At 42.1% G+C, this 22379-nt stretch overlaps 1 protein-coding gene across 4 annotated transcripts in view; it reads right to left on the bottom strand.

Moving 5' to 3' along the window:
* Positions 1–224: 224 nt before the first annotated feature.
* LOC130116794 (glutamate receptor 1-like) overlaps positions 225–22379 on the bottom strand; it is a 134023-nt gene continuing 111868 nt past the window's right edge. For 2 of the 4 annotated variants that reach the window (XM_056284849.1, XM_056284850.1), the window contains 5 exons: positions 18533–18780; positions 9397–9511; positions 4751–4885; positions 4590–4607; positions 225–462 (listed from right to left, as the gene is read on the bottom strand). In XM_056284849.1, coding sequence (XP_056140824.1) covers positions 256–462; positions 4590–4607; positions 4751–4885; positions 9397–9511; positions 18533–18780 — 723 coding nt within the window. In that variant the 3' untranslated portion in view covers positions 225–255. Of the gene's footprint in view, positions 463–4589; positions 4608–4750; positions 4886–8454; positions 8570–9396; positions 9512–18532; positions 18781–22379 lie in introns of all 4 variants that reach the window. The other 2 variants (XM_056284848.1, XM_056284847.1) reach the window with 2 other exon arrangements.

Below are 22379 nucleotides of genomic sequence, written 5' to 3'. Positions count from 1 at the left end.
TCACTTTAGTAACTTCATAAACAGACCCCCCGTCTCCCCATCTGTCTGTCTGTCTGTCATTCTGCCATTCACCATTTCCCTCTATCATAAGCACTCTCTTTCCGCTTCTCTCTCTCTCTCTCGACTGTCCTCTATCACCTTCTTTCTCTCTCTCTCTTTCTCTGCAGCAAGATCCAGGCAGACAGGCAGGTGGAAAGACAGACAGACAGGGGTCTCGGGCTCGATCCATCCTATGGGGTTGGGGCTCTATTCTGATCACATACCGGTGGAGCTGAGCCCCAGCCCAGCTGCTTGGCTCATGCAAGGCATGGTCTGGGGTCCTGGCTTTGGAAAGTCGTGAGCCACCACCCGACCATTCTCCCCTCCCAAAGCTGCAGCACCTCCTCCACTCCCAACCCCCACTGCGCCTCCCCCCGGCACCCTGCTAAGGCTGGTGCTCATCATTGCGGCATCAATTAGCTCCTAGAGACGAGGAGAGATGAGAGAGAGAGAGAGAGAGAGAGAGAGGAGGAGGGTGATATGTTATATCATCTAAACTTTAGGGTTTCTGATCATCTGATAAGCAAGAGATTGACTGGAAATTAATTGACAATAAAAGTACTAATAATACTAACAATATATACTTTTCAATTTTAAAAAAAATCCAAAAGAGGGAGGGGTTAAAAGAAGTTTTAATTATTGATAAAGCAAACCAAACAGATCAAACCTTGAATATCATTTTTCATGTGACACACAGATGTGTTTCCTGCATAAGTTTACATAAACACAGTAATCGGGATTCTGGCTCATATCTCAGTCCTACCTCCTATTCAAATTCATATCCTGATCGTGAATATCCTCTCATACAAGAGTAAACAGAATTAATGAGCATTGCCTTCAAGACAGAATTTAACCAGCAGCAGCAGAGATAAGGGGCTCTATTTTAGGGAAACTGGGTGCAAATGATGGCCGTCAATACAATTTTGGTAATCTGGTGACCTGAGACAGGTGCAGCCCTGGCTGCAGCACAGTTGATAAAAGGGTCAGATTAGGAAGAATACATTGAGTAAGTTGAGTTGGGGCAGGCTTTGTCTTGACCAATCAAATCAGCTCCTCTCCCACCCTTTAAATGCACTGTGGCGCAGTGTATTGTCAATTTCCTGATGGAGGAAGAGGGAAGTCTATTAGAACAGCCCTGCCTTCCTCCTTGGTTAACTTGGATGAATGAAATCTGGCAGGCAGTAAATTCTTTCCCCTGTAGCACCGCCTTTTTTTTCACTCCATTCCTATAGATTGTGGCAAAAATAAATCTGCATAATTTGAAGCAGCACACAAGAAGATAATGATTCAACAGCCTGGCTGAATTAATTTAAACACTGTCTTCAGCATTGTCACATCATGCACAAGCTTACAGAGATCGACAATGGACTCAGTAGTTTAGTCTATCTGACACGGGGTGGATTTTGAAAGTCTCGATCCTGTGACTTGGTAGGCAAAATTTCCTTTCCTGTTCCACTCCTGAGATTGATTGTATATTGACTCCCATGCCAGATGTCAGGCTCTGGTGCAGACAGTCTGTAGTAATGGCTAAATCTGTCTGGATCAGACAGACATCCACTTTGTCAAACTAGGTTGAATTTTCCACGTGTCACAATGAGTGCAAACTGTATTTCATTAGCATCAAATTCAACAGCCACATAAACATTTTATTTCTGATAAACTTATTGAGAATGTCACATTCAGTTAGTTGTTGCTATTGGCTTAATTATGTATTTCAGTGGGTTAAAATGTGTAGGCTTACATCCATTAAAACACATTTGGATATACATAGATGTTCTGCACCTGGACTACTGCAGAAAGAAGAACTCGTCGCACCCGCATCTGTGCCATGGACTAAGTTTGCATCTCTTCTGTGCTAGCATCAAAACAGAGCCCATGATGTTTACATGCCTCAGCATCCTGGATATTAGCAATATATCCCTCAACAGCTCCTCGTGGTTACTGTGGGATAGATGTGATGTTTACATGCTTCAAATAGCAATGCAATTCTCTGTCTTTCTGTCTCTCCCTCTGCCTCTCCCTCCTCATCTGCCTGTCTGTCTAACTTTGTCTCTTTGACAATGCTTTTGTCTGTTCTTTGTTGTCTTTCTTACTGTTTATCTTCTTTCTGTTTCCTCATGTCTCTCTTGCACTCTGTATGCCTCATCTTTCTTTTTCTGCCTCTCTTACCATCTGTCCATCTATTCATTGATCTTTCTCTCTCTCTCTTCAACACAGTTGCTTCTAATCCCACTCATTCTTTTTAGATCTATTCCACCTCTAAGTGAACTTGTCTAACTCCCTCTCTTTCTGTCTTTCTCTCCTCATCTCTGCCTTTCTCCATATCGTCTCTCGCTCTCTCCCTTATCTCAGCCATTCTCAAACTTGACACAGCCTCTGGCCAGCAGAGAAACGACCAGTAAAAATGTCAAAAGACAACCAATTCTTGTTACGAAAACAGAGCAGAAATGTGCTGAATCACTATTTTTTGCAACTAAGCATAACAGTTAGAATTACATTTAGAACTTACTAAATTTATAATGATTTTGATTAAACTTTTTATTAACAATCAGTCTTACTGAAATGATCATTTATTGTTCCTGCCCATGTTTTTGTGATGTGTGGAACTGGTTACTTCCTCTGGAACATGCACAGCATAAAGAGCAGATCTCTCCAGTTTCACGCTACAGAACGTGACGTAATTCTCCAGACAAGCGGTGTCAGAAAACGGCCTTTGGCAAGGACTTTCAAGGCCTTGCTTTGTTGTTGAAGTCATGTGAAGAGAATAATAAAGTCCTGAAGATTTTTTATTTTTAAGTTTTAAGTTCTAGTTTGATGGTTGTGATGTTGCCGTAGGGGAAAAATATTTCTAATGACTTGTTTGTTGCTTTGAGCAGGCGTCTTGGTGTAAACAGCCACAAAGTGTAATAAGGCGACCGATGGTCTATTTCATCAGATAGTGTAAATAAAATCAATCCTAAAGCTAAAGATCAGAGTTGGAAACATACATCTAAGCTGTAGCAGTTTCGACTGGAAGCTATGTTGGCTCTATAATTCTGTTCCATGCTTGTCGCTTAAACCGGCAGGATAGTTGCTGCAGAAATTTGCTTGGATCGTACAGAAAAGGAACACATTTGCAGCAAAAAATAAAATAAAATAATTTTGCTGATTTTAACCTATGTGGTGAACTGTGGCTTGCTGTCCAAAAAAAGAAAAATCCTGCGACTATCAACTTTAACGTCTCCTATCACATACCTGTCATATAATAGTTGTCACCTTGCAGTTTTCCTTTTCCATTTAATTAGCTCTTTTAGCATCTCTATGCTAACATCCCACAGTCAGCTCTTCAAAATGAACCATTGCGAGGCCAGACCTACTCAGATTTTTTTTTAAGGATATTTGCACCTTTGCTACCAATCAAAGACAGATTATAAAGATAGTAAAATGGTATTAAACTTCATGTATCGCTCTGTGGTGGAGTTCTGGCAAATCAGCATTATAAAACTTCAAAATTACACATGCATTAATTTGGTGACGTGTTCAGCTGAGTTTTGATTTCGGTGAGGTTTGCTATTACAAGTACACCATCATCTCTTTTCTTAGGAGTGTTTGCCCTAACTGTTTGTGTGAGTTTTCTTTTAATGGTCCAAAGATGCATGCTAGGTGCAGAGGAGATTATTAATTGCCAATGGGTGTAAATAATGTGCAAATGATTGTGTTGCCCCTATGTTAATCCCTTGTCTGGGGTGTTCCCTGCCTTTTGCCCAATGCCTAGCCAGATGGACTCCAGCTCTCCACAACCCTGATTTGGTTTCAGGTGGGTATAGGGAATGAGTAAACAAATGACTGACTAGTTGTAGAGGAGGGGCAACAACGTGGAGACTATATTACATCAGTCTATTAATGATCACACTGAGATAACATGGAAGGAAACATTTAAAGTAAGCTACAAGAGGAAATACACTGCTGTATTATACTGTTATTGTTATCTATGACTAACCAATATCTTGAGCTCTTTTTGGGGATGCTTGGCATGACAAAGACTCACGTCTGTAGAAACTGAGGGAATGATTTTGCAGCTCCTGTGAGCCATGTTTTAAACCACTGGACTAAACCTTTCCACTAAACTATAAATGCTTGTCTCCTGGAGTCTATGCACAATTTCACAGGGAGAGACAAAAGTTGGACCTTAGATATTTTGGTGACACAATTAAGCAGGTAGACAGCCATTTACAGAACAAAGGGCTGCTATCTGGGGTGCCTGGGTAGCATAGCGGTCTGGTCTGTTGCCTACCAACACGAGAATCGCCGCTTCGAATCCTCGTGTTACATCCGGCTTGGTCAGGGGTCCCAGACATAATTGGCCCTGTCTGCAGGTGGGAAGCCGGATGTGGGTATGTGTCTTGGTCGCAGCACTAGCGCCTCCTCTGGTCGGCCGGGGCGCCTGTTCAGGGGGGAGGAGGAACTGGGGGGAATTGCGTGACCCTCCCACACACTACGTCCCCCTGGCAAAACTCCTCACTGTCAGGTGAAAATAAGCAGCTGGTGACTCCACATGTATCAGAGGAGGCATGTGGTAGTCTGCAGCCCTCCCCGGATCAGCAGAGGAGGTGGAGCAGCAACTGGAATGGCTCAGAAGAGTGAGGTAATTGGCCGGATACAATTGAGGGAAAAAAAGGGAGAAGCCCCCCCCCCCTCAAAAAAAAAAGGGCAGCTATCTGTGCAGGCTCACCTTCATTCTTCGAGACTCAATGCGGGACTTGTAGCAGAACTCCACTAACGCTACAAGCATGGCCAAGCCTAGCCCACCAATCAAAATGTAGAAAACTCCTGCCACATTGCTGAGGCTCAGCGCGCTCGTCTTGTCCTGTTGGCACAGAGAAGCAGAGTAAGAGGCAACCAGTTGCTGAGCAGATGGCCATAAAATCAATACATCGGTTCAGTTCAAACTAGTTCTTCTCAAGATATGCTTTCGCAGCAAGTTTCTGTGGGCTAATTCACATTAATTGAGTCTTTAGTAGTCACTTTATGAGTAACAATTTTTACTGACACCCTTCTCTCTAACTATATTGTCTTAGCCTTAAAAGTTCATGCTATATGGCAAATATTTTGATGCAAAATAGATGGGGAATTTTGCCTGGGGTTGGGATGTTTTCTTTTGTTATTTTATTCTTTACAGTCCTCTGTCTTATCAAAACGTTTTGGTTCTCAATTTCCAAATCAACCATCCCCGCATTGGTGAAATTGCCCATTTATGTTCCCACAAAAAGTTGCCCTTGTATCCAGACTAGTGTATCACATGCAGTGTCATGCAGACTGAGGCAGTTAGAGAGAAATACTAGATTCAGCACGGAAGGGAATTTATGTTGACCATTAAAATTACTTAAATTAAAGAAAAATAGTCTAAATTCTCAATATTTCTGGTTTTTTTCCTCAGTTTCCATGTTTCACTGAAAGACTTTTGCAATGAGCGATTTAATTTCATTGATTTTATTCTATTATATATCATCACTAATGGATAATACCATTCACTATCTTAAATGTTGATAGCTATTTTTGCTGAAAAATACCTTGACTGTTTGGAAACATCTTATTATTAATAAAATCGCAGTAGAAGTTGTGTGCTTAGCTATGATATGAATCACTTGGCTTCAGCAGGTGTGTCTTAGCTTTCCTATCCAATAGCATGCATCCTGCAAAAAGAATGGACAGGAAGAAATAACACTGGAAGTGGGTGGGACCCGTTGAGCAGGATGTGCTGTTGTGAAGATGGAGATTCATCAACGCTTTCTTTCAAAATTTCTTTCCAAACTGTCACGCACTCCTTAGCCAATCAATTACTTTTAAAATCTACTAACAGACAGCTTAACATCAGACTGAAATACAAGTGGAAAAAACATGAACACTTGAAGAAATATGTTTCCAATTTGCTATGTGCAAGTGTAGAAAATCCATGTGTTGAGTGCCATTAACAAGGTTATGGTTGCTTGGATTGCTGGTTTAAATCCTTAGATTGACTGGGAGAGTAAGCACCTCCCTCTTCTTCTAATTTCTCCTCCATCAACTGCTAAGGTGCTTTTCAGTAAGACAGGTCACTTATGTCATTGGTTAAGTAGTTAAAGACTAAACTTGTAAAAGAACATCTCCTTAGGTCCAAGGTGCAACTGTGTAGAGTCAAGTGAATATGAAATGGCATGGGGCTGGAAAACGGCATGTGTGTGTAGTCAAATTCCTAGAATTAGAGATTAGATAATGTTTATTGTACAAACAAGACTAAATTATTCATACCACTGTGTCTTAAAGTGATGATCTCAAACCTTTTCATATAAATTAATTTCGTCACCATCTGTCATTGACTATGTTAAAACAATAATGATTCAGCTCACTCTCAATCCATGAAAGCCGTTGCTTCTAAGAGCATTTGTATTTAAAAAAAAAACAGTGTCATTATGACACTTTCCATGAAAAAACTTCAAGCTGTGCATATTAACCGCGATAGGAACTGATCTGTTACTTCAGTCAGCGGTGGTTGGTCCACCAGAGAGGAGAGGCAGAATGTCCTCTCTGGTGGACCAACCAGAGAGAAGCTCTGCTTAGTCCAACAAAGATAGTATATTAACACAATATGTCATGGGTATATATTTAGCTAGCGAGCAGTGATTGGCCCACTAGAGAGGATAAGGTGGAACTTCCTCTCTGGTGGACCAACCAGAGAGAAGCATTGAAGCAAGTCAACTAGCAAAATATAGTAATTGCAGTGGTTCTCAACACAGTCCTCAGGGATCCCCAGTACTGCTGGTTTTCTATTCTACCAAGTAGTTAATTACACTCACCTTCTGTATGAGGTATTCCAGCCATCTAATCACAACAGAGGAGTGTAATTAACTACCCCGTGGAACAGAAAACCAGCAGTAAAGGGGGGGTCTCTGAGGACTGGGTTGAGAACCAGTGGAAAGCTTCATCCTGCCACTTTAAATTGAATCGTTATTAAAATCTCATTTCAGTCTGATATTAAGATAGATTTATCTCCTCACTATATCCTATTCATCAGTCACACGGTTTTTGTCAGTGTCGTCACATGATTGTAAGGTTACGTGACAGATTGGACAGAAGGACAAAAAGGGGCTGTCTGTTTGGAACAGTGGGCGGGGCCCAGAGTGTCATTTATGAACTGGTTACAGCCATGGACAGGGCACAGAGAGGGGGGGGGAGAGGTGGGGGATGCATAAGAGACACAAAGGCAAAATACACACACACACACACACACATACTCCACAGAAGAGAACAGAGTGAGGGATATGAGGTTGGAATAAATCACAGAGAGAGAGAGAGAGAGAGAGAGAGAGAGAGAGAGAGAGAGAGAGAATGAATACAGGAACTAGAACATAAACTGCTACTAAAAATTATGTAGCATTGAATAGACACATTGTGTTTAAAGCCAGATTCTGTTTGTTGCCACTACTGGCAATTAATATGGCGAGAGACCTCTTCAGCACCAAACTGGAAAACTAAATTTGTTTAAAAGTCCTATTTCCCACTGGATTTGGTACTCTGTCTATGGCTGGTACCAGTGAAGTTCCTGAAAGAGTTTTCAGGGGCTCTGAGCTTAGAAAAATTCTGGAAAAATAAAAGAAGGCTCAACAACATCGCAAAGAGTGACAGTCTACCAGCACAAAACCCTCTTATCTCCAGGCAGTCAGCTGTTTTTCAGTGCAGACAAATCCTGGCTGAGATTTCCATTTTTGGTCCATCTGCTTTCTAAACTGCAACATTGGTTTTTTTTTTTTTGACAGGTTTCACAGAAACCAGGTTCTGATAAATCTGAGTGGGTCTCAAAGCTGGGAGTTGATGAGGATTTCATGTGATGGTAGCCTGTCAGCTTTACTGATGTCACTGATCCAACCTCCAGCTTTTCTGATTGGTCAGCTGATGAGCAGTGGGTAAGAGCAACCTGGGCAGCAACACTTTAAAAACAAAATGATCCCCAGTGCACCAAACAGACCAAAAGAGCTTCTCTGATCCAAGTTATAGAGAAGCTCTTTTGGTACATTATGAGACTGTCTCTTTACTAACCTGTAGTTACTTTTGTTGCTGTGTTGAATGCCTTCAGGGTCTAACGTTCAGATATTTGCACAGAAAATATCAAGGTGGTAGACAGAGATATACAGAACTAGAAATGTAAACTTAAACATTTGTTGTTCCATTGAGTGATACCAAGTACTTAAAAGCAAGGAAAAAGAACAGAGATTCAACACAGCGCCAAAAACAGACTGAGGAATCTTTTTTTTGCTTTTTCTTTTCAGAGTGTGGCTGCTGAGGTTTTGGAAGGGCGGTTTGGGTTTGGGCATTGGGGTGAGTGAGTTGGGGCATTGGGAGAGGGGCACCAAACCAACACATTGACCTTTGGCACCAGGCCGAAGGACCTTGAGAACTGACCTTTCTGACGGAGTCCTTGCTGCCACACTCCCCTTTGTCATACCACCACTTGTTTTTCAACTTGTCTAAGACGGCTTGTTCATTGAGCTTCAGTACTGCTAGGTTTACTGGGATTCTTCAAAAAACCATGGGAGGCGGGAAGGGGTTGGGGGGAATAACATAAATAACATTATCGACATTCATGTTATCTTATGTTATTGGTTCAACTGTGGTGGCTACAGCAGCAGACATTAGCAAAACTGGTGTTAGCAGTACCGACGCTGTAGTACACTACAGGGAACATCTTAACAAGAAAAGGAAATAAACATGAAAAAAATAAAATAAAACAAACAAAACAGGTACGATCACACAGAAATATGTTCTGGAAACTCAAGTTTAAAAGTGATATGCATTAATACTCCATCTAGCTTGGTTTGGCCTGACTCCCTACGCGCGAGATGTGTATTACTATATCACTTTGGGTAACCGGCAAGAGCTGGAAACAATCCGGAACATCCTGTTGACTGAAGACTATTGGGCATGACCAGAAACATTACTTAACTGTATTTTCTGGCAAAAGGGGGAGGAGATTATTTCAAATTCATGTATCGTGTTATGTTGATGATGAAGGGTTGCCGGCCAGACAAAATAGATGCTAAGAAATAGACGCATTGGAAAGCTGTTCAAAATGGTGAGTTGATCCACGTCGCTGACTATAGCCCATTTGAACATTTCTAACTTCTACCACATAGTCCAAAGGGCATACGGGGGGGGATCGCTTGGAAGGCCAGACCATGATATTTTCCAAAAACCTGGAGTGAATCATGATGTGCACTCTCAGCAGCATTAACAATGTTAACATCCGGATTGTTTGCTTGATTTCTAAAGTCAATGGTCGTTGCCGGTTACCCCCGTTAGCCGTTGCCCGGCGTTACCCGATGCTAGGGGTTCCGGTGCTCTGACCTTGGAGTCCCCTCCCCCGGTGCCGCACTCTCCCTTGTCATACCACCATCTGTTTTTCAATTTGTCCAACAGGCCCTGCTCGTTCAGTTTTAACACTGCCAAGTTAACAGGGTTTCTATGGGAACCATAATAACAATAAGGGATAGAAGGGAACTAGATGTTAATGACCAGAAAACATTATTATATGCATCTAGTGATGACAAGAAAATTGTTAAGTTATTCAACTGGGTGTTAAATGGTACATTTTAGCTTGCATTAAAGAGCATGGAGAGGATAGCATTACTACATTAACCATGTATATATACACCAATCAGCCAAAAAATTAAAACCACTTGCCTAATATTGTGTAGGTTACCCTCGTGCCATCAAAACAGCTCTTACCCACTGAAGCATGGACTCCACAAGACCTCTGAAGATACCTCTGGTATCTGGCACCAAAACTTTAACTTTAAGTCCTGAAAGTTGTGAGTTGGGACCTCCATGGATGGGACTTGTAGTGCTAGCACATTCCACAGATGTTCAATCAGATTGAGATCTGGGGAATTTGGGGGCCAAGGCAATACCTTGAACTCTTTGTCATGTTCCTCAAACCATTCCTGAACAATTTCTGCAGTGTGTCAGGGTGCATTATCCTGCTGAAAGAGGTCACTGCCATCATGGAATACCATTGCCATGAAGGGGTGTACCTGGTCTGCAACAATGTTTAGGTAGGTGGTACGTGTAAGGTAACATACATCTGAGAGGTAGTTGACTTGTATAGCATTAGGAGTCTAAGCTACGGACTCTTACTGGAGACTCATCCCAACCGGGGTTTGAACCCTCAACCTCCGGTGGTAAAGTTGGCATCCACATGAATGCCAAGACCCAAGGTTTCCCAGCAGAACATTGCCCAAACCATCACACTGTCTCCGCTGGCTTGTTGCCTTCCCATAGTGCATCCTGGTGCCATCACTTCCCCAGTAAAACAATGCATATGCACTCGGCTGTCGACATGATATAAAAGAAAATGTGATTAATCAGACCAGGCCACCTTCTTCCATTGCTCCATGGTCCAGTTCTGACTCTCACATGCCCATTGTAGATGCTTTCAACAGTGGACAGGGGTCATCATGGGTACTCTGACCGGTCTGCGATTATGCAGTCCCATATGCAGCAAGCTGCGATGCACTGTGTGTTCTGACACTGTCTATCATAGCCAATATTAACTTTTTCAGCAATTCGAGCTACAGTTGCTGTACTGTGGGATCGGACCAGACGGGGGGGGACTTGCACAATATTAGGCAGGTAGTTTAAATTTTTTGGCTGGTGTATGTATGTATATATATATATATATATATATATATATATATATATATATATAGCATATATAAGAATGACAGCCATATTGATCAACATAGGACATTGTGGATGGTATAAAATGTAATGAGCACAGATATATAAGAGGAACAACACTCAGATTTGGGGAAATTAAAATCCCTCTGTGATATGATACCACTTATAGTCCATTAAGAATCAAACATTTAGCTGTCATGCTGCTGTCACCTTGTGGAAAGTTACTATGCTCTTGTGTTTTTTTGCAGTTACGTCAGTCACTGTGTCTTAATGCTTGAATTAACACCTAGGTTGTCCGTGAAGAAAATGTTATGCCCTAAATTTGACTGTTGTTCTCCTTTAGGTGAAAGTAAAGCTTTAAGATGCATTTAAAAAGGAGATAAAATCAGGGACATTTCTTTGCTAATGGCAAGAAATAAAGCCGTAGTCAAAATAATAATGCAAATGATTTCAAAGCCATGGTTCAGCTACTACTGACAACAATAGCACTAATATGGTGTTTGCAACATTAATTGTAGAGTTTTGTTACAAAATGCTATGAATTCATTTTTAAACGATTATAAGATTATTTTTATTTATCAAGCACTGCACCTCATTTGGGACCAAACTCTTCAGTTAATGCACTGATGAAGCACAGCTATCACCATGTTTGTTACAGTAAAAACAACAGTGATATTACTAATAAATTAACCAGCAGGGAAAGATAAATGTTAAAGAGTGGCAGAGGGAACATTGGTAGTAGCAGTAAAGTTAGCAGTTGAAAATGTTTAGTGGAAATGTTAACGATGCGAATCAATCCAGAATTAGACAGAAGTAGAAGTTACCCTTTTACTTTTTAAAAGCTCTGTCTATTGTCCCAGTACTGTACTAGTGCTATGTAACATCAGTGATTTTATGTTAGACACAAGGTTGTTTACACATTAACAAATACTGTGGTTTACTGATAACTATAAGTGCCAAGCCAAGTTTATTTGTGTAGCCCTAAGTCACACTGAGGACTTTACATCCGCGCAACGAAAAACAGATAGATACTAAATTAAACAACCTTAGATTTTATGAACAAAACCCCCATGGAGAACAAGTCTCCTAAATTGGGCCAGTATTGTCTTTGGTGTGATTTCTACTTCTCTCTGACTCTGGACTGACTATAGCATGGCTGTGTAGAGCGGAAAGGTTTAGCACAAGATGGTTTAATTTTAGGCACCATGTAAAAAAACAAAAACAAAACCGAGGCATTAAGGAGGAGACAGCAGACATCTTAATGTTTTCACAATGCTGCTGTTGTGTGGAAGTAAGATCTAGATTTGTTGGTTTCTTTTCTTTAGGTTTCCAATTTAAATAATAGTAGGCCAGTACTACATGTAGGTTTCTGGCTTAAGCCAGTTTCCTGAGCCCAGTGAACTCATTCAACTCCCAAATCAGAATGTCGGTGTGAAGGTACATTTGAAGGATATGACCCCCCTCCCCTTTTTTTCCCCCAATTGTATTTTGCCAATTACCACAATCTTCCGAGCCGTCCCGGTTGCTGCAGACTACCACATGTCTCCTCCGATACATGTGGAGTCACCAGCTGTTTCTTTTCACCTGACAGTGAGGAGTTTTGCCGGGGGGACGTAGCTGTGGGAGGATCACGCTATTCCCCCCAAGTTCCCCCTCCCCCTGAACAGGTGCCCCGACTGACCAGAGGAGGCGCTAGTGCAGTGACCAGGACACATACCCACATCCGGCTTCCCACCCGCAGACATGGCCAATTGTGTCTGTAGGGACGCCCAACCAAGCCGGAGGTAACACAGGGACTCGAACTGGTCAGCCCCATGTTGGTAGGCAACGGAACAGTCCACTACGTGTGTAGCCAATAGCAAATGTGTAGCCAATAGCAGCAATATGGAAACCTACAGCAGGCACTTAAAATGCTAAACAAATTCATGGGGACAATGTTGGTAATGTGTTATCAACACTCCCCCACTCCAGAACAGACAAACAAACAAACAAAAGAGTTGTTCGAATCAAATTAGCAAGAGACAGACAGAACAGACAGAGCACATAGGGAGAGAATAGATAAAGAGAAAAATAAATGGGTGAGTCAGAGCAGTCACCACAGACATTAATAACATTTTTAATTCTCTGGTGATGACACACATCGACAGGCATAAAAAGGCAGTCTGACAAGCAAACAGGTTAACAGGCGGACATGACAGAACAGGCAGACACAGACAGACAGACACGTAAACACAGACAGACAAAGACAGACAGACAGACATAAACGAAGACACACAAGGGAGAAAGAGAGACAAGACAGACAGAGAGACAGATTAAGAGACCAACAGTTAGACATCCACAGACAGACAGTGGTATGACTGACATGACAAAGCTGGCTTATTTTTCAACTTGTTGACTGTTTTTCTCTTAAAAAAACACATTTTGGGGAAAATATATTTGGATGTGTAGAACCTGGAGGATCCAGTCTGTAATGATCTGCTCTTGTCAACTGAGGCCCTATATTCCCTAATGTGGTTTACAAAAGAATAATCTTTATTTGTCGCCTATTTTTCTTATAATTATTTTGCAACTCTAGGTGTTATGGTTATGAAATACTTGACATTTTATTATGGATAAGGTTTCTATTTTTCATTAGCACCACTTTCAAGTGACGTACAAAGAAAAGAAGCAGGGTTTTAGAAGAGATCCTAAACCCCATTCTAGTACCTACACAATTCAGAGGGAGTTTTTTTTTCTCCATATGGACTAATTTAATTTTTTATTTACTAGTTTGCATTTTAGATCCCTTATTGCCATCAACACCCGGTACAAGTGCACAAAGAAACAAGTCAAATAATTTTTTTTTTACATCAAAAGATTGTAAAAAAAAAAAAACTCATTTATATGTATTCTGTAATAAACAGTGAACTCTGTGACCTGTTTGGGCAGCAGCTCCATGTTTGATGCCGTGACTCTGTCTCCAATTAAATTTGGAATATGAATACACAACGAAAGTTCACCTTCATACAGAGCGCTTTAACTTGAGGTTCAGAGAAAAAAAAAATAACCGAATAATAATAAACAGTCTACAGACCTATCTGTTTTCCTGCCGTAGCGTTTCAGGGTGTCACACTGACTGAAACACGTCTATTTGAAAGCAAATAAATCAGTAGCTTTGTCATTGAGAATTGGTTTAGGCTGTGATTACAGAGTACAGCATCTCATTGTGTGTCATACATTCTTGGTGAGATGAAAAATGGCGAATATTTTTTTACTGACAGACAACCTGACATATTATCTATTTAAATAATTTTGCCTCTAATCTACTGACAGATGAATCCTCATCATGTCATCTCTGCTTGCCAGGAGTGGGGAGAGCTACAGGAGGTCGAGCAATTTATTTATTTATTTATGGTTTTTGTTTCCCCCTCTTTTTCTCCCCGATTTTATCTCACCAATTACCCCACTTTTCCGAGCCGTCCCGGTCGCTGCTGCACCCCTTCTGCCAATCTGGGGAGGGCTGCAGACTACCAGATGCCTCCTCCGATACACGTGGAGTCGCCAGCTGCTTCTTTTCAACTGAAAGTGAGGTGTTTCGCCAGGGGGATGTAGCGCATGGGAAGATCATGCTATTCCCCCCAGTTACCCCCCCCCCCCCCGAACGATCAGAGGAGGCGCTAGTGCAGCGACCAGGACACATACCCACATCCGGCTTCCCACCCACAGACACGGCCAATTGTGTCTGTAGGTACCCCCAACCAAGCTAGAGGTAACACTAGGATTTGAACCAGCGATCCCCATGTCGGTAGGCAACGGAATAGAGCACTATGCTACCCGGAGCAATTTATTTTTTCAATATACTCAATTTGGGGTGTCCAGGTAGCGTAGCGGTCTATTCCGTTTTCTACCAACATGGGGCTCAGCGGTTCGAATCCCTGTGTTATCTCCGGTTTGGTCGGGCATCCCTACAGACACAAATGGCCATGTCTGTGGGTGGGAAGCCAGATGTGGGTATATGTCTTGGTCGGTCAGGGCACCTGTTTGGGGGGAGGGGTGAACTGGGGGGAATAGCGTGATCCTCCCACGTGCTACGTCCCCCTGGTGAAACTCCTCACTGTCAGGTGAAAAGAAGTGGCTGGTGACACCACATGTATTGGAGGAGGCATGTGGTAGTCTGCAGCCCTCCCCGGATTGGCAGAGGGGGTGGAGCAGCGACCTGGACAGCTTGAAAGAGTGGGGTAATTGGCCGGGTAAAATTGGGGAGAAAACGGGGGGGGGGGACCCAAAATTATTCAATTTGAGCTTCCCAAATTATGTATATAACACCGTATTATTCTTTTATATACTTTCTGCCTAACATTTTTTTCTACAACACAACTGAAGAGTGCATTTTAAATTGAATAAATAGGGACATATAGCTGTGCAAAAATGTCAAACGTACTAACATAAAACCAATGCCGAACTTTTTAAAAGCTGGATGTTAACATTAGCCCTTGATTGACAAAACCTTAAAGCTGGATTCCATAGATTTCCGAGAAAATGAATGATGAAATAAAGATAATATTTTTTAAAAATATATGGCATTTTGAAAATGAACTCTTTATTAGTTCATTTTAGCTTGATTCACTCTAAATAAATTAAATTGCATCTAGGGAATGAAGAAAAAAAAGACATGTAAGACATTTTCATTCTTTGAAATCAAGTCAAACTGAATTAAGGTGCTAAGAGACTGGTCACCCATGCACCACAGTTATTACAACTATAAAAGTTCAATCAGACCATCTTGGCTAGGTGCAGTGTGGGGGATTAAATGGGGATTAAAATTTCGTTTTTTTTTTTAATAGTAACAAAATGCTGAGGATAACCAAGTCACTATTTTATCCCTCTTCAGGGCCTTACTTTCCATCAATTTTGTATTCACGGTTTGCTTTTGCTCACACAAGTAAATGTATTGAAGAAGGCTTAAAGGGAAATTTGCCGTTTTTCAGCTTCATCTCCATTTATCATATCATCCATATATCACCCATATGTATCGGTCCTCAATGATGCTCACTTTAGGACTGTGCCATCCCTGTCTATGTAACTGGGGAGTGCTGTGGATAGGTCGAAATTTACCTGCCAGTGACGTCAACAGTGGGAATTTCAACCGCATGAAAAACACAAGCGGTTTCTCATGCCTCCGAAGGGAGAGAAAAAGGCACTGTGGCCAGGAGATTCATTTCAACCAGAAGGTTTTACTGACAATACACATTCACCTACTGAGTCCTTCATTTCAATTGTCCTAATTGTAATGGATAAAATCCAAAAATAATAATGACCAGCTGACATGTAACGGTAGAAGACCACAATGAATCCTGGGAATTGTAGGAACAGCTTCATCTAGTCAGAACTTGACTGTAAGCAGAAAAACTGCATTTGCTTGGCCATTATTGGGTATATTTGACATTTTTTTTGCTTCTGTAAATTCAGTTGACATTCAGTATTGGCATAACAGCCACAATAATGACAGCGAAATTTCCCTTTAATGCATCAGTGGCTATCAATACAGCTGCACTCACATCTATTACTTTGACTTATAGTTTAACAATTACGTGTAAATGAAACTATTCTGATATTAATGAAGTAAATGAATTAAGAATATTTTTGTTTTTTACATCCTGGGTTTCCTTTTCATAGTTTTTGTTATTTTACACACTGGTTGATAACATTTTATTCAATGATGTCATTGTGGACATCTCTATTTTACAACAGTGTCTTACAGGGCCATGAAATATGATCATAAGACATGTTTCAAAGAGTCCAGTTCAACTCAATTATCTATAACACAGAGGTGAAAACAAAAGTTAAAAGTCAAAATGTCCAATATTATGGTCCAAAACAATGGTTGATTGCCTTACTGAGCTACATCCTGGTTCAACTTACAGGAATGACCATCCTTCTTACTGCAGGTAGTGGTGCTGATCAATAAACTACCCAGCCCGCGCAACTGAGAAATCATAGATAATGAGAATCCTTAATACAGTCTAACTGAGGCATTAGGGGTTTCTTTTTTGTTTCGTTATTTATTATTTTTTTGTTTTGTTTAAAGGACAGGTTTAAGGATTGTATTTCATGGCTCTGTAAGATCCCAACTGTGTTCAGCGGTGGTCCCGTGTCCAAGACCTCTACAATGAAACCAGTGACAAAACCGTCATCATAACTGATATGCACAATGTCGAAAACTACGAAAATAAGACCCAGGTCGTAAAAAAATTGAATTATCCTTTAAAGAACGATTCTCTCTGATGGTGTCTTCACATGTACATATTACAATTTAATAATTAATCCTCTGCTCATCTGAATTCTTTGTTCCTAACCTAATGATGCAACTCTGCTTTGAGCTGCTAAACTACAGTTACCTCATTATGTGTGATCCTAAATGGATGTCATTATCAAGTAAGATGATTGGCTGTATTAATTAATCTGACACCTCCAGAGGAGGGTCTTACACTTCATCCCTGCTCTCAACACTGCACAAAACTATACTACATCTACACTAAAACCCACTACTCTACATAAAACAACACTGAACAACACAATTACCCTGTGCTATAATGCATAACACTGTACTTACACTTTATTACACTGCCCTACACCATAGCCAAACTACTTTAAAACCACTTTAACACTACCACACTTCTAATAATACTCAGTTTGTAACATCTCACACAAAATTCAGCAATGAAATAGAATGAAAATAGCACATGAAACGATGATAGAAAGAACAAAACGGAGAAGACAGTACTAAATGAATGGGAAATTGAGAAAATTGCATGTTGGGGATTGTTTGTTTATCAAGAACACTGTTTCAAACTAAATTAAGCCAACGATTTGCGTCAATATTTCAAACTAAATACAGCATGGACTGTGGCATATCACCTGCCATACATTTTAGAATCATTAGAAATGTTGACTGATTTTTATGATGTTTCAAGACTTGTTGCATTTTTCACAAAGGGGGTTGCCAGGATTTATAGTGCTTTTTCTTATGAGAAAAGCTGCACATCACGAGCTACAGTATCTGCTCCGTCTAATGAATCAGTGCATCCAATGCATGCACACGATGTTGTGTTGTATTATTGAAACCAAAACTTATTGACTCAATATATGTTTTATTAGGCCAAAACATTGCTAACAGAGAAGAGTAAATGAACACATAACTGCTAGCATCAGCTTTAAAATCAAGTATTAGAAACAGGTTCTTGGCTCCTTAAAAGAAATAACTCAAATAATAAATTCATGTATTACTTCAATAGCGAATGTATGAATGAATGAATTTATAGTAGCTTGTATTATTTTATAGGCGAGTGAATGTTTACTTCTGAGAAGCCAAATGGGAAATACATGTTCAGGGCAACAAAAAAAAAAATCAGCCACAGCAGCAATTTCATCTCAGAATTGAACAGCCGCAATCACTAATTATCCAGCCAAGTAGATGTTTAGTATAGAACAGGACCACTGAATGATGGTTGGTTACCTGTTAAAATGGCTGCTAGAGCAGACTACAGTAGCTCAGTAAGTCACCAAGACCATAAAACCAATTCGGTGTTTAGAATATACAAGGACCTCCAAATGATGGTTGCTATCTCATGAATTAGCTAGTTGAGTGCACTAACTTAAGCCGGTATACAAACAAACATTTATCAGCATTTATGATTTGGTGGTCATTGTGTAGCTGACAAAGCTGACATGGCTGATGACCCACAACCCAACACACTGGAACAGAGACACAACACAAACATCAAGACCATTGTCACCATCCCCTGTAAGGTGAGAATGAATGTACCTGAGTGCAGATCCTTTTGGTGTGGCCACTCCGTAGCCTTTAGAGTCCAGGTTGCCTCCTACTTTCATTGTGTCGCAGGGCTTCCTCTGTTCGATGTATTCGTTCATGGTGGACTCCAACAGATAGGCGTACTTCCCCTTTGACTTCCTGACCCGTATCACTCCCTCGTTGGTGTTCTTGACGAACACTGAGGGGTCTGCACTCCGCATGTATGACCACATTTTCTCAAACACAGCTATTTTGGAGCGCTGAAGGGATTGAGAGTTGAGGCAAAGCATGATACTACAAAAAGACTTAATAATAATAGTAATAGTAATAATAATATTAATAATAATAGTTACATTTATATCACGCTTTTCTAGACACCCAAAGTGCTTCACATTGAAGGGGGTAACTCACTTCAACCACCACCAAAGTGTAGCACCCACCTGGGTGATGCATGGCAGCCATTTTACACCAGAACGCTCACCACACATCAGCTTGAGGTGGAGAGGGAGGAATCATTGAGTCAATTACATGGGGGGATGATTAGGTGGCCAGATGGAGAGAGCCAAGTTGGGAATTTTGCCAGGACACTGGGGGACCCCCTACTCTGCTATAAGTGCTATGGGATCTTTAATGACCACGGTGAGTCAGGACCTTGGTTTAACGTCTCATCCAAAGGACGGCATCTCCTACAGCACAGTGTACCCGTCATTGCACTAGGGGATTGGGATTTGATATTTTTTTATTAGGACCAGAGGGAAGACTGTCCCCTGCTGGCCCACCAACACCACTTCTAGCAACAACTCAGTTTTCCTGGAAGATCTCTCATCCAAGTACTAGCCAGGTCCATGCCTGCTTAGCTTCCAACATTTGGCTATACTACACTAACGTTTGAAGGCCAGAGAGAGAGAGCTCAGGATCCTATGACAACAGAGTGGAAATGCGCTCACAGGGAACTGTACTCAATTGTTATGACCTCTTTTTGGTACTTGACTTTATTTTTCACAAAAGAATGTAAGTTCTAATATTTCTCTGACCCTCTGTGCATGGTACTATGAGCTGTATATGGTCAGGTCTTACGTAAAGGAAAACAATTAGGATTTTCAACAATGTCTACTTATAGGCATTTGGGTAGCTTGGCGGTCTATTCCAACACGGGGATCACCAGTTCAAATCCCCATGTTACCTCCGGCTTGGTTAGGTGTCCCTACAGATACAATTGGCCATGTCTATGGGTGGGAAGCCAGATGTGGGTATGTGTCCTAGACGCTGCACTAGCGCCTCCTCTGGTTGGTCGGGGCGCCTGTCCGGGGGCGGGGGGGACTGCGGGGAATAGTGTGATCCTCCCATGTGCTACATCCCCCTGACAAAACTCCTCACTGTCAGGTGAAAAGAAGCGGCTGGCGATTCCACATATATTGGAGGATACATGTGGTAGTCTGCAGCCCACCCCAGATTGGCTGAGGGGGTGGAGCAGTGACCACGACAGCTCAGAGTGGGGTGATTGGCCAGGTATTAGAGGGAAAAAGGGGAAAAAGGAAAAAAAAATACAACAATGTCTACTTATATATTTTTTGGCATAACATTCCATTAGTAGCCTTGATATTTGAGGAGTCTTTTGTGTGTCTGAAATTCTGCCAAAATTTTTTGGAAAAAAGTTTCTGCCAGTGACATCACTGGTGGACAATCTGTGAATTAGGGATGGCTCAGGAGGTACAGCAGGTCGTTCGGTAACTGGAGGGTTGCTGGTTCGATCTTTGGTTCCTCCATGCAAAAATGTCGAGGTGTCCCTGAGTAAGAAGCCTACCCCTTAACTGCTCCTGATATGCTGGTTGCTGCTTTGCATGGTTGATATTGCAATTGGTGTGCGTGCGTGGGTAAATATGTGAGGCATTAACTGTGAAGTGGTATATAAATAATCTGTTTCATCCACCCCTGGGACATCATCTGTCACGCCCTCCACTTCCTTCCACCTATCTGGCAACCAGTCTCTCTCTCTCTCTCTCTCTCTCATGCTCTTTCACTCTCCCTTGACTTTCTCCAGTTGACCTACTTTCACTGGCCCAGCCAACACACCTGCTGACCATCTCCTCATCAGTGTAGCAGCACATCTACCCAGGCTTTCCACCCAGTCTTCACCAGATCGTAGACTCTGCTACCTGTCAGTGTCCTGCACTTCAATCCTATTTGAAAACCAGTTTTTGATACTCAGCATTCAGCTCTTGTTACCTGCTTTTCTCCAGTTCTGACATTGTTCACCATTTCCCTTTCAGTCCTGTCTGCTCTATTTCCAGCATCTGTCTCCTACCACTCGTTCAGCCAGCCAGCTTCTATACTATGGAGCCCTATCTTGCTCTGCCCCATCAGACCCTAATTTAAACCTGCTACCTTGGCTCCAAACTGCTCTTTCCCCAGTCTCAGTCCATGGGTCTTGACCACCAGCCCAAGCTTCCTCTAGCCTGCCTCCCCTCTTCTCCTTGCCTTAAAGTAAATATCTTTCTTCCACTCCAGTGTCTGCCTGTGTCTGAACCTGGGTTCCCCTGTTCAGTAGCACCTCATAACAGTACGATCTGACCATTGACATGGACCCAGCAGATGCAGAACCTTTCCACCAAGCCCTCGCCGGTCAAAGCGCCCTGCTCAACCAATATGACCAAGCCCTAAAAACCGTTTTAGACCATGTTCAGGGTTTGTCATGGAGCCTTTTGGACCTGCAGAGCCAGTTCTCCATTCCAAGCCCCACATCCACCCCACAGCCCTTCACTACCAACCCACTCCTCAGCCTTACGATGGCAACCTCAGAACCTGCAGAGCCTTTTTGGTACAATGTTTACTAGTGTTTGAGCAACAGACCCATTCGTATGCTAGCAGACTAGCCAACATTTCCTAACTGATGGGATGCCTTCGTGGCACAGTGCTTTCCTGGGCCATAGTGGTGTGGGAGAGACAGTCCACCATTTGTTACTCTTATTCTACCTTCATGGAGTAGATGAAGAAGATATTTGACCACCCATCCACAGTAAGGATGCAGCTAAAAGGCTCCTGTCTCTACGTTAAGGCTCCCACAGCATTGCCGAAATGAAGTTCGAACCCTTGCCACCGAGAGCGGTTGGAATGAAGAGACCCTCCAAGGAGCATTTCAGAACGTCCTCCTAGAAACTATTAAGGATGAGTTGGTGTTCAGGGAGGAGCTCAGTGAGCTCGATAAGATCACCCCTCTCACCAACTGCATTGTTAAGCATCTCCCTGAGCATCGGTGGGAGAGGGCAGGTAAGGTTGCATCACCCACAACACCTACTTCTTTGCCTTGTTCTCCTCCCCCACTACCTCTCCCCCATGTCTTTTTCAGAACTGGAACCTATGCAGCTTGGCCAGGGCTGTCTCTTGCCAGAAGAAAGACAACGGTGGCTTGTCAACTCAGGTGCCGATGAGGGCTTCCTAGACCAAGATGTGGTCGCCCAGGTGGACCTGGAATCGGTTCCTCTCAAATTACCCCTTGAGGCCAACATTCTCAACGGACAGCTCCTCATCCCAGGCTGTGAGAGGACCGTCCCAGTCATTCTGTGTCTCTGGAAACCACCAGGAAAAGATCAGTTTCCTCCTTATCGACTGCCCCCACTCTCCTCTGGTTCTTGGCCATTCATGGTTAAAAAATGGCATGGTTAAATGACCCACAGATTGACTGGACTGCCGGCAAGGTAACCTTTTGGAGCTTGTTCTGTCATTCTAATTGTCTACAATCTGATCTTGACCCTGCCTTTTCTGTGCCTCTGTCCATTCCAATACCACCGGACCTATCCTTAGTCCAACCCCCCCCCCCCAAATACCATGATCTAGCTCCTGTAAAAAAACTTAAGTCCTG

The sequence above is a fragment of the Lampris incognitus genome, chromosome 8, assembly GCF_029633865.1.
Source record: "Lampris incognitus isolate fLamInc1 chromosome 8, fLamInc1.hap2, whole genome shotgun sequence".
In the NCBI taxonomy this organism is placed as follows: domain Eukaryota; kingdom Metazoa; phylum Chordata; class Actinopteri; order Lampriformes; family Lampridae; genus Lampris; species Lampris incognitus.
The sequence above is the reverse complement of the archived record's forward strand: the minus strand, read 5'-3'. Positions and strand labels throughout refer to the sequence as shown.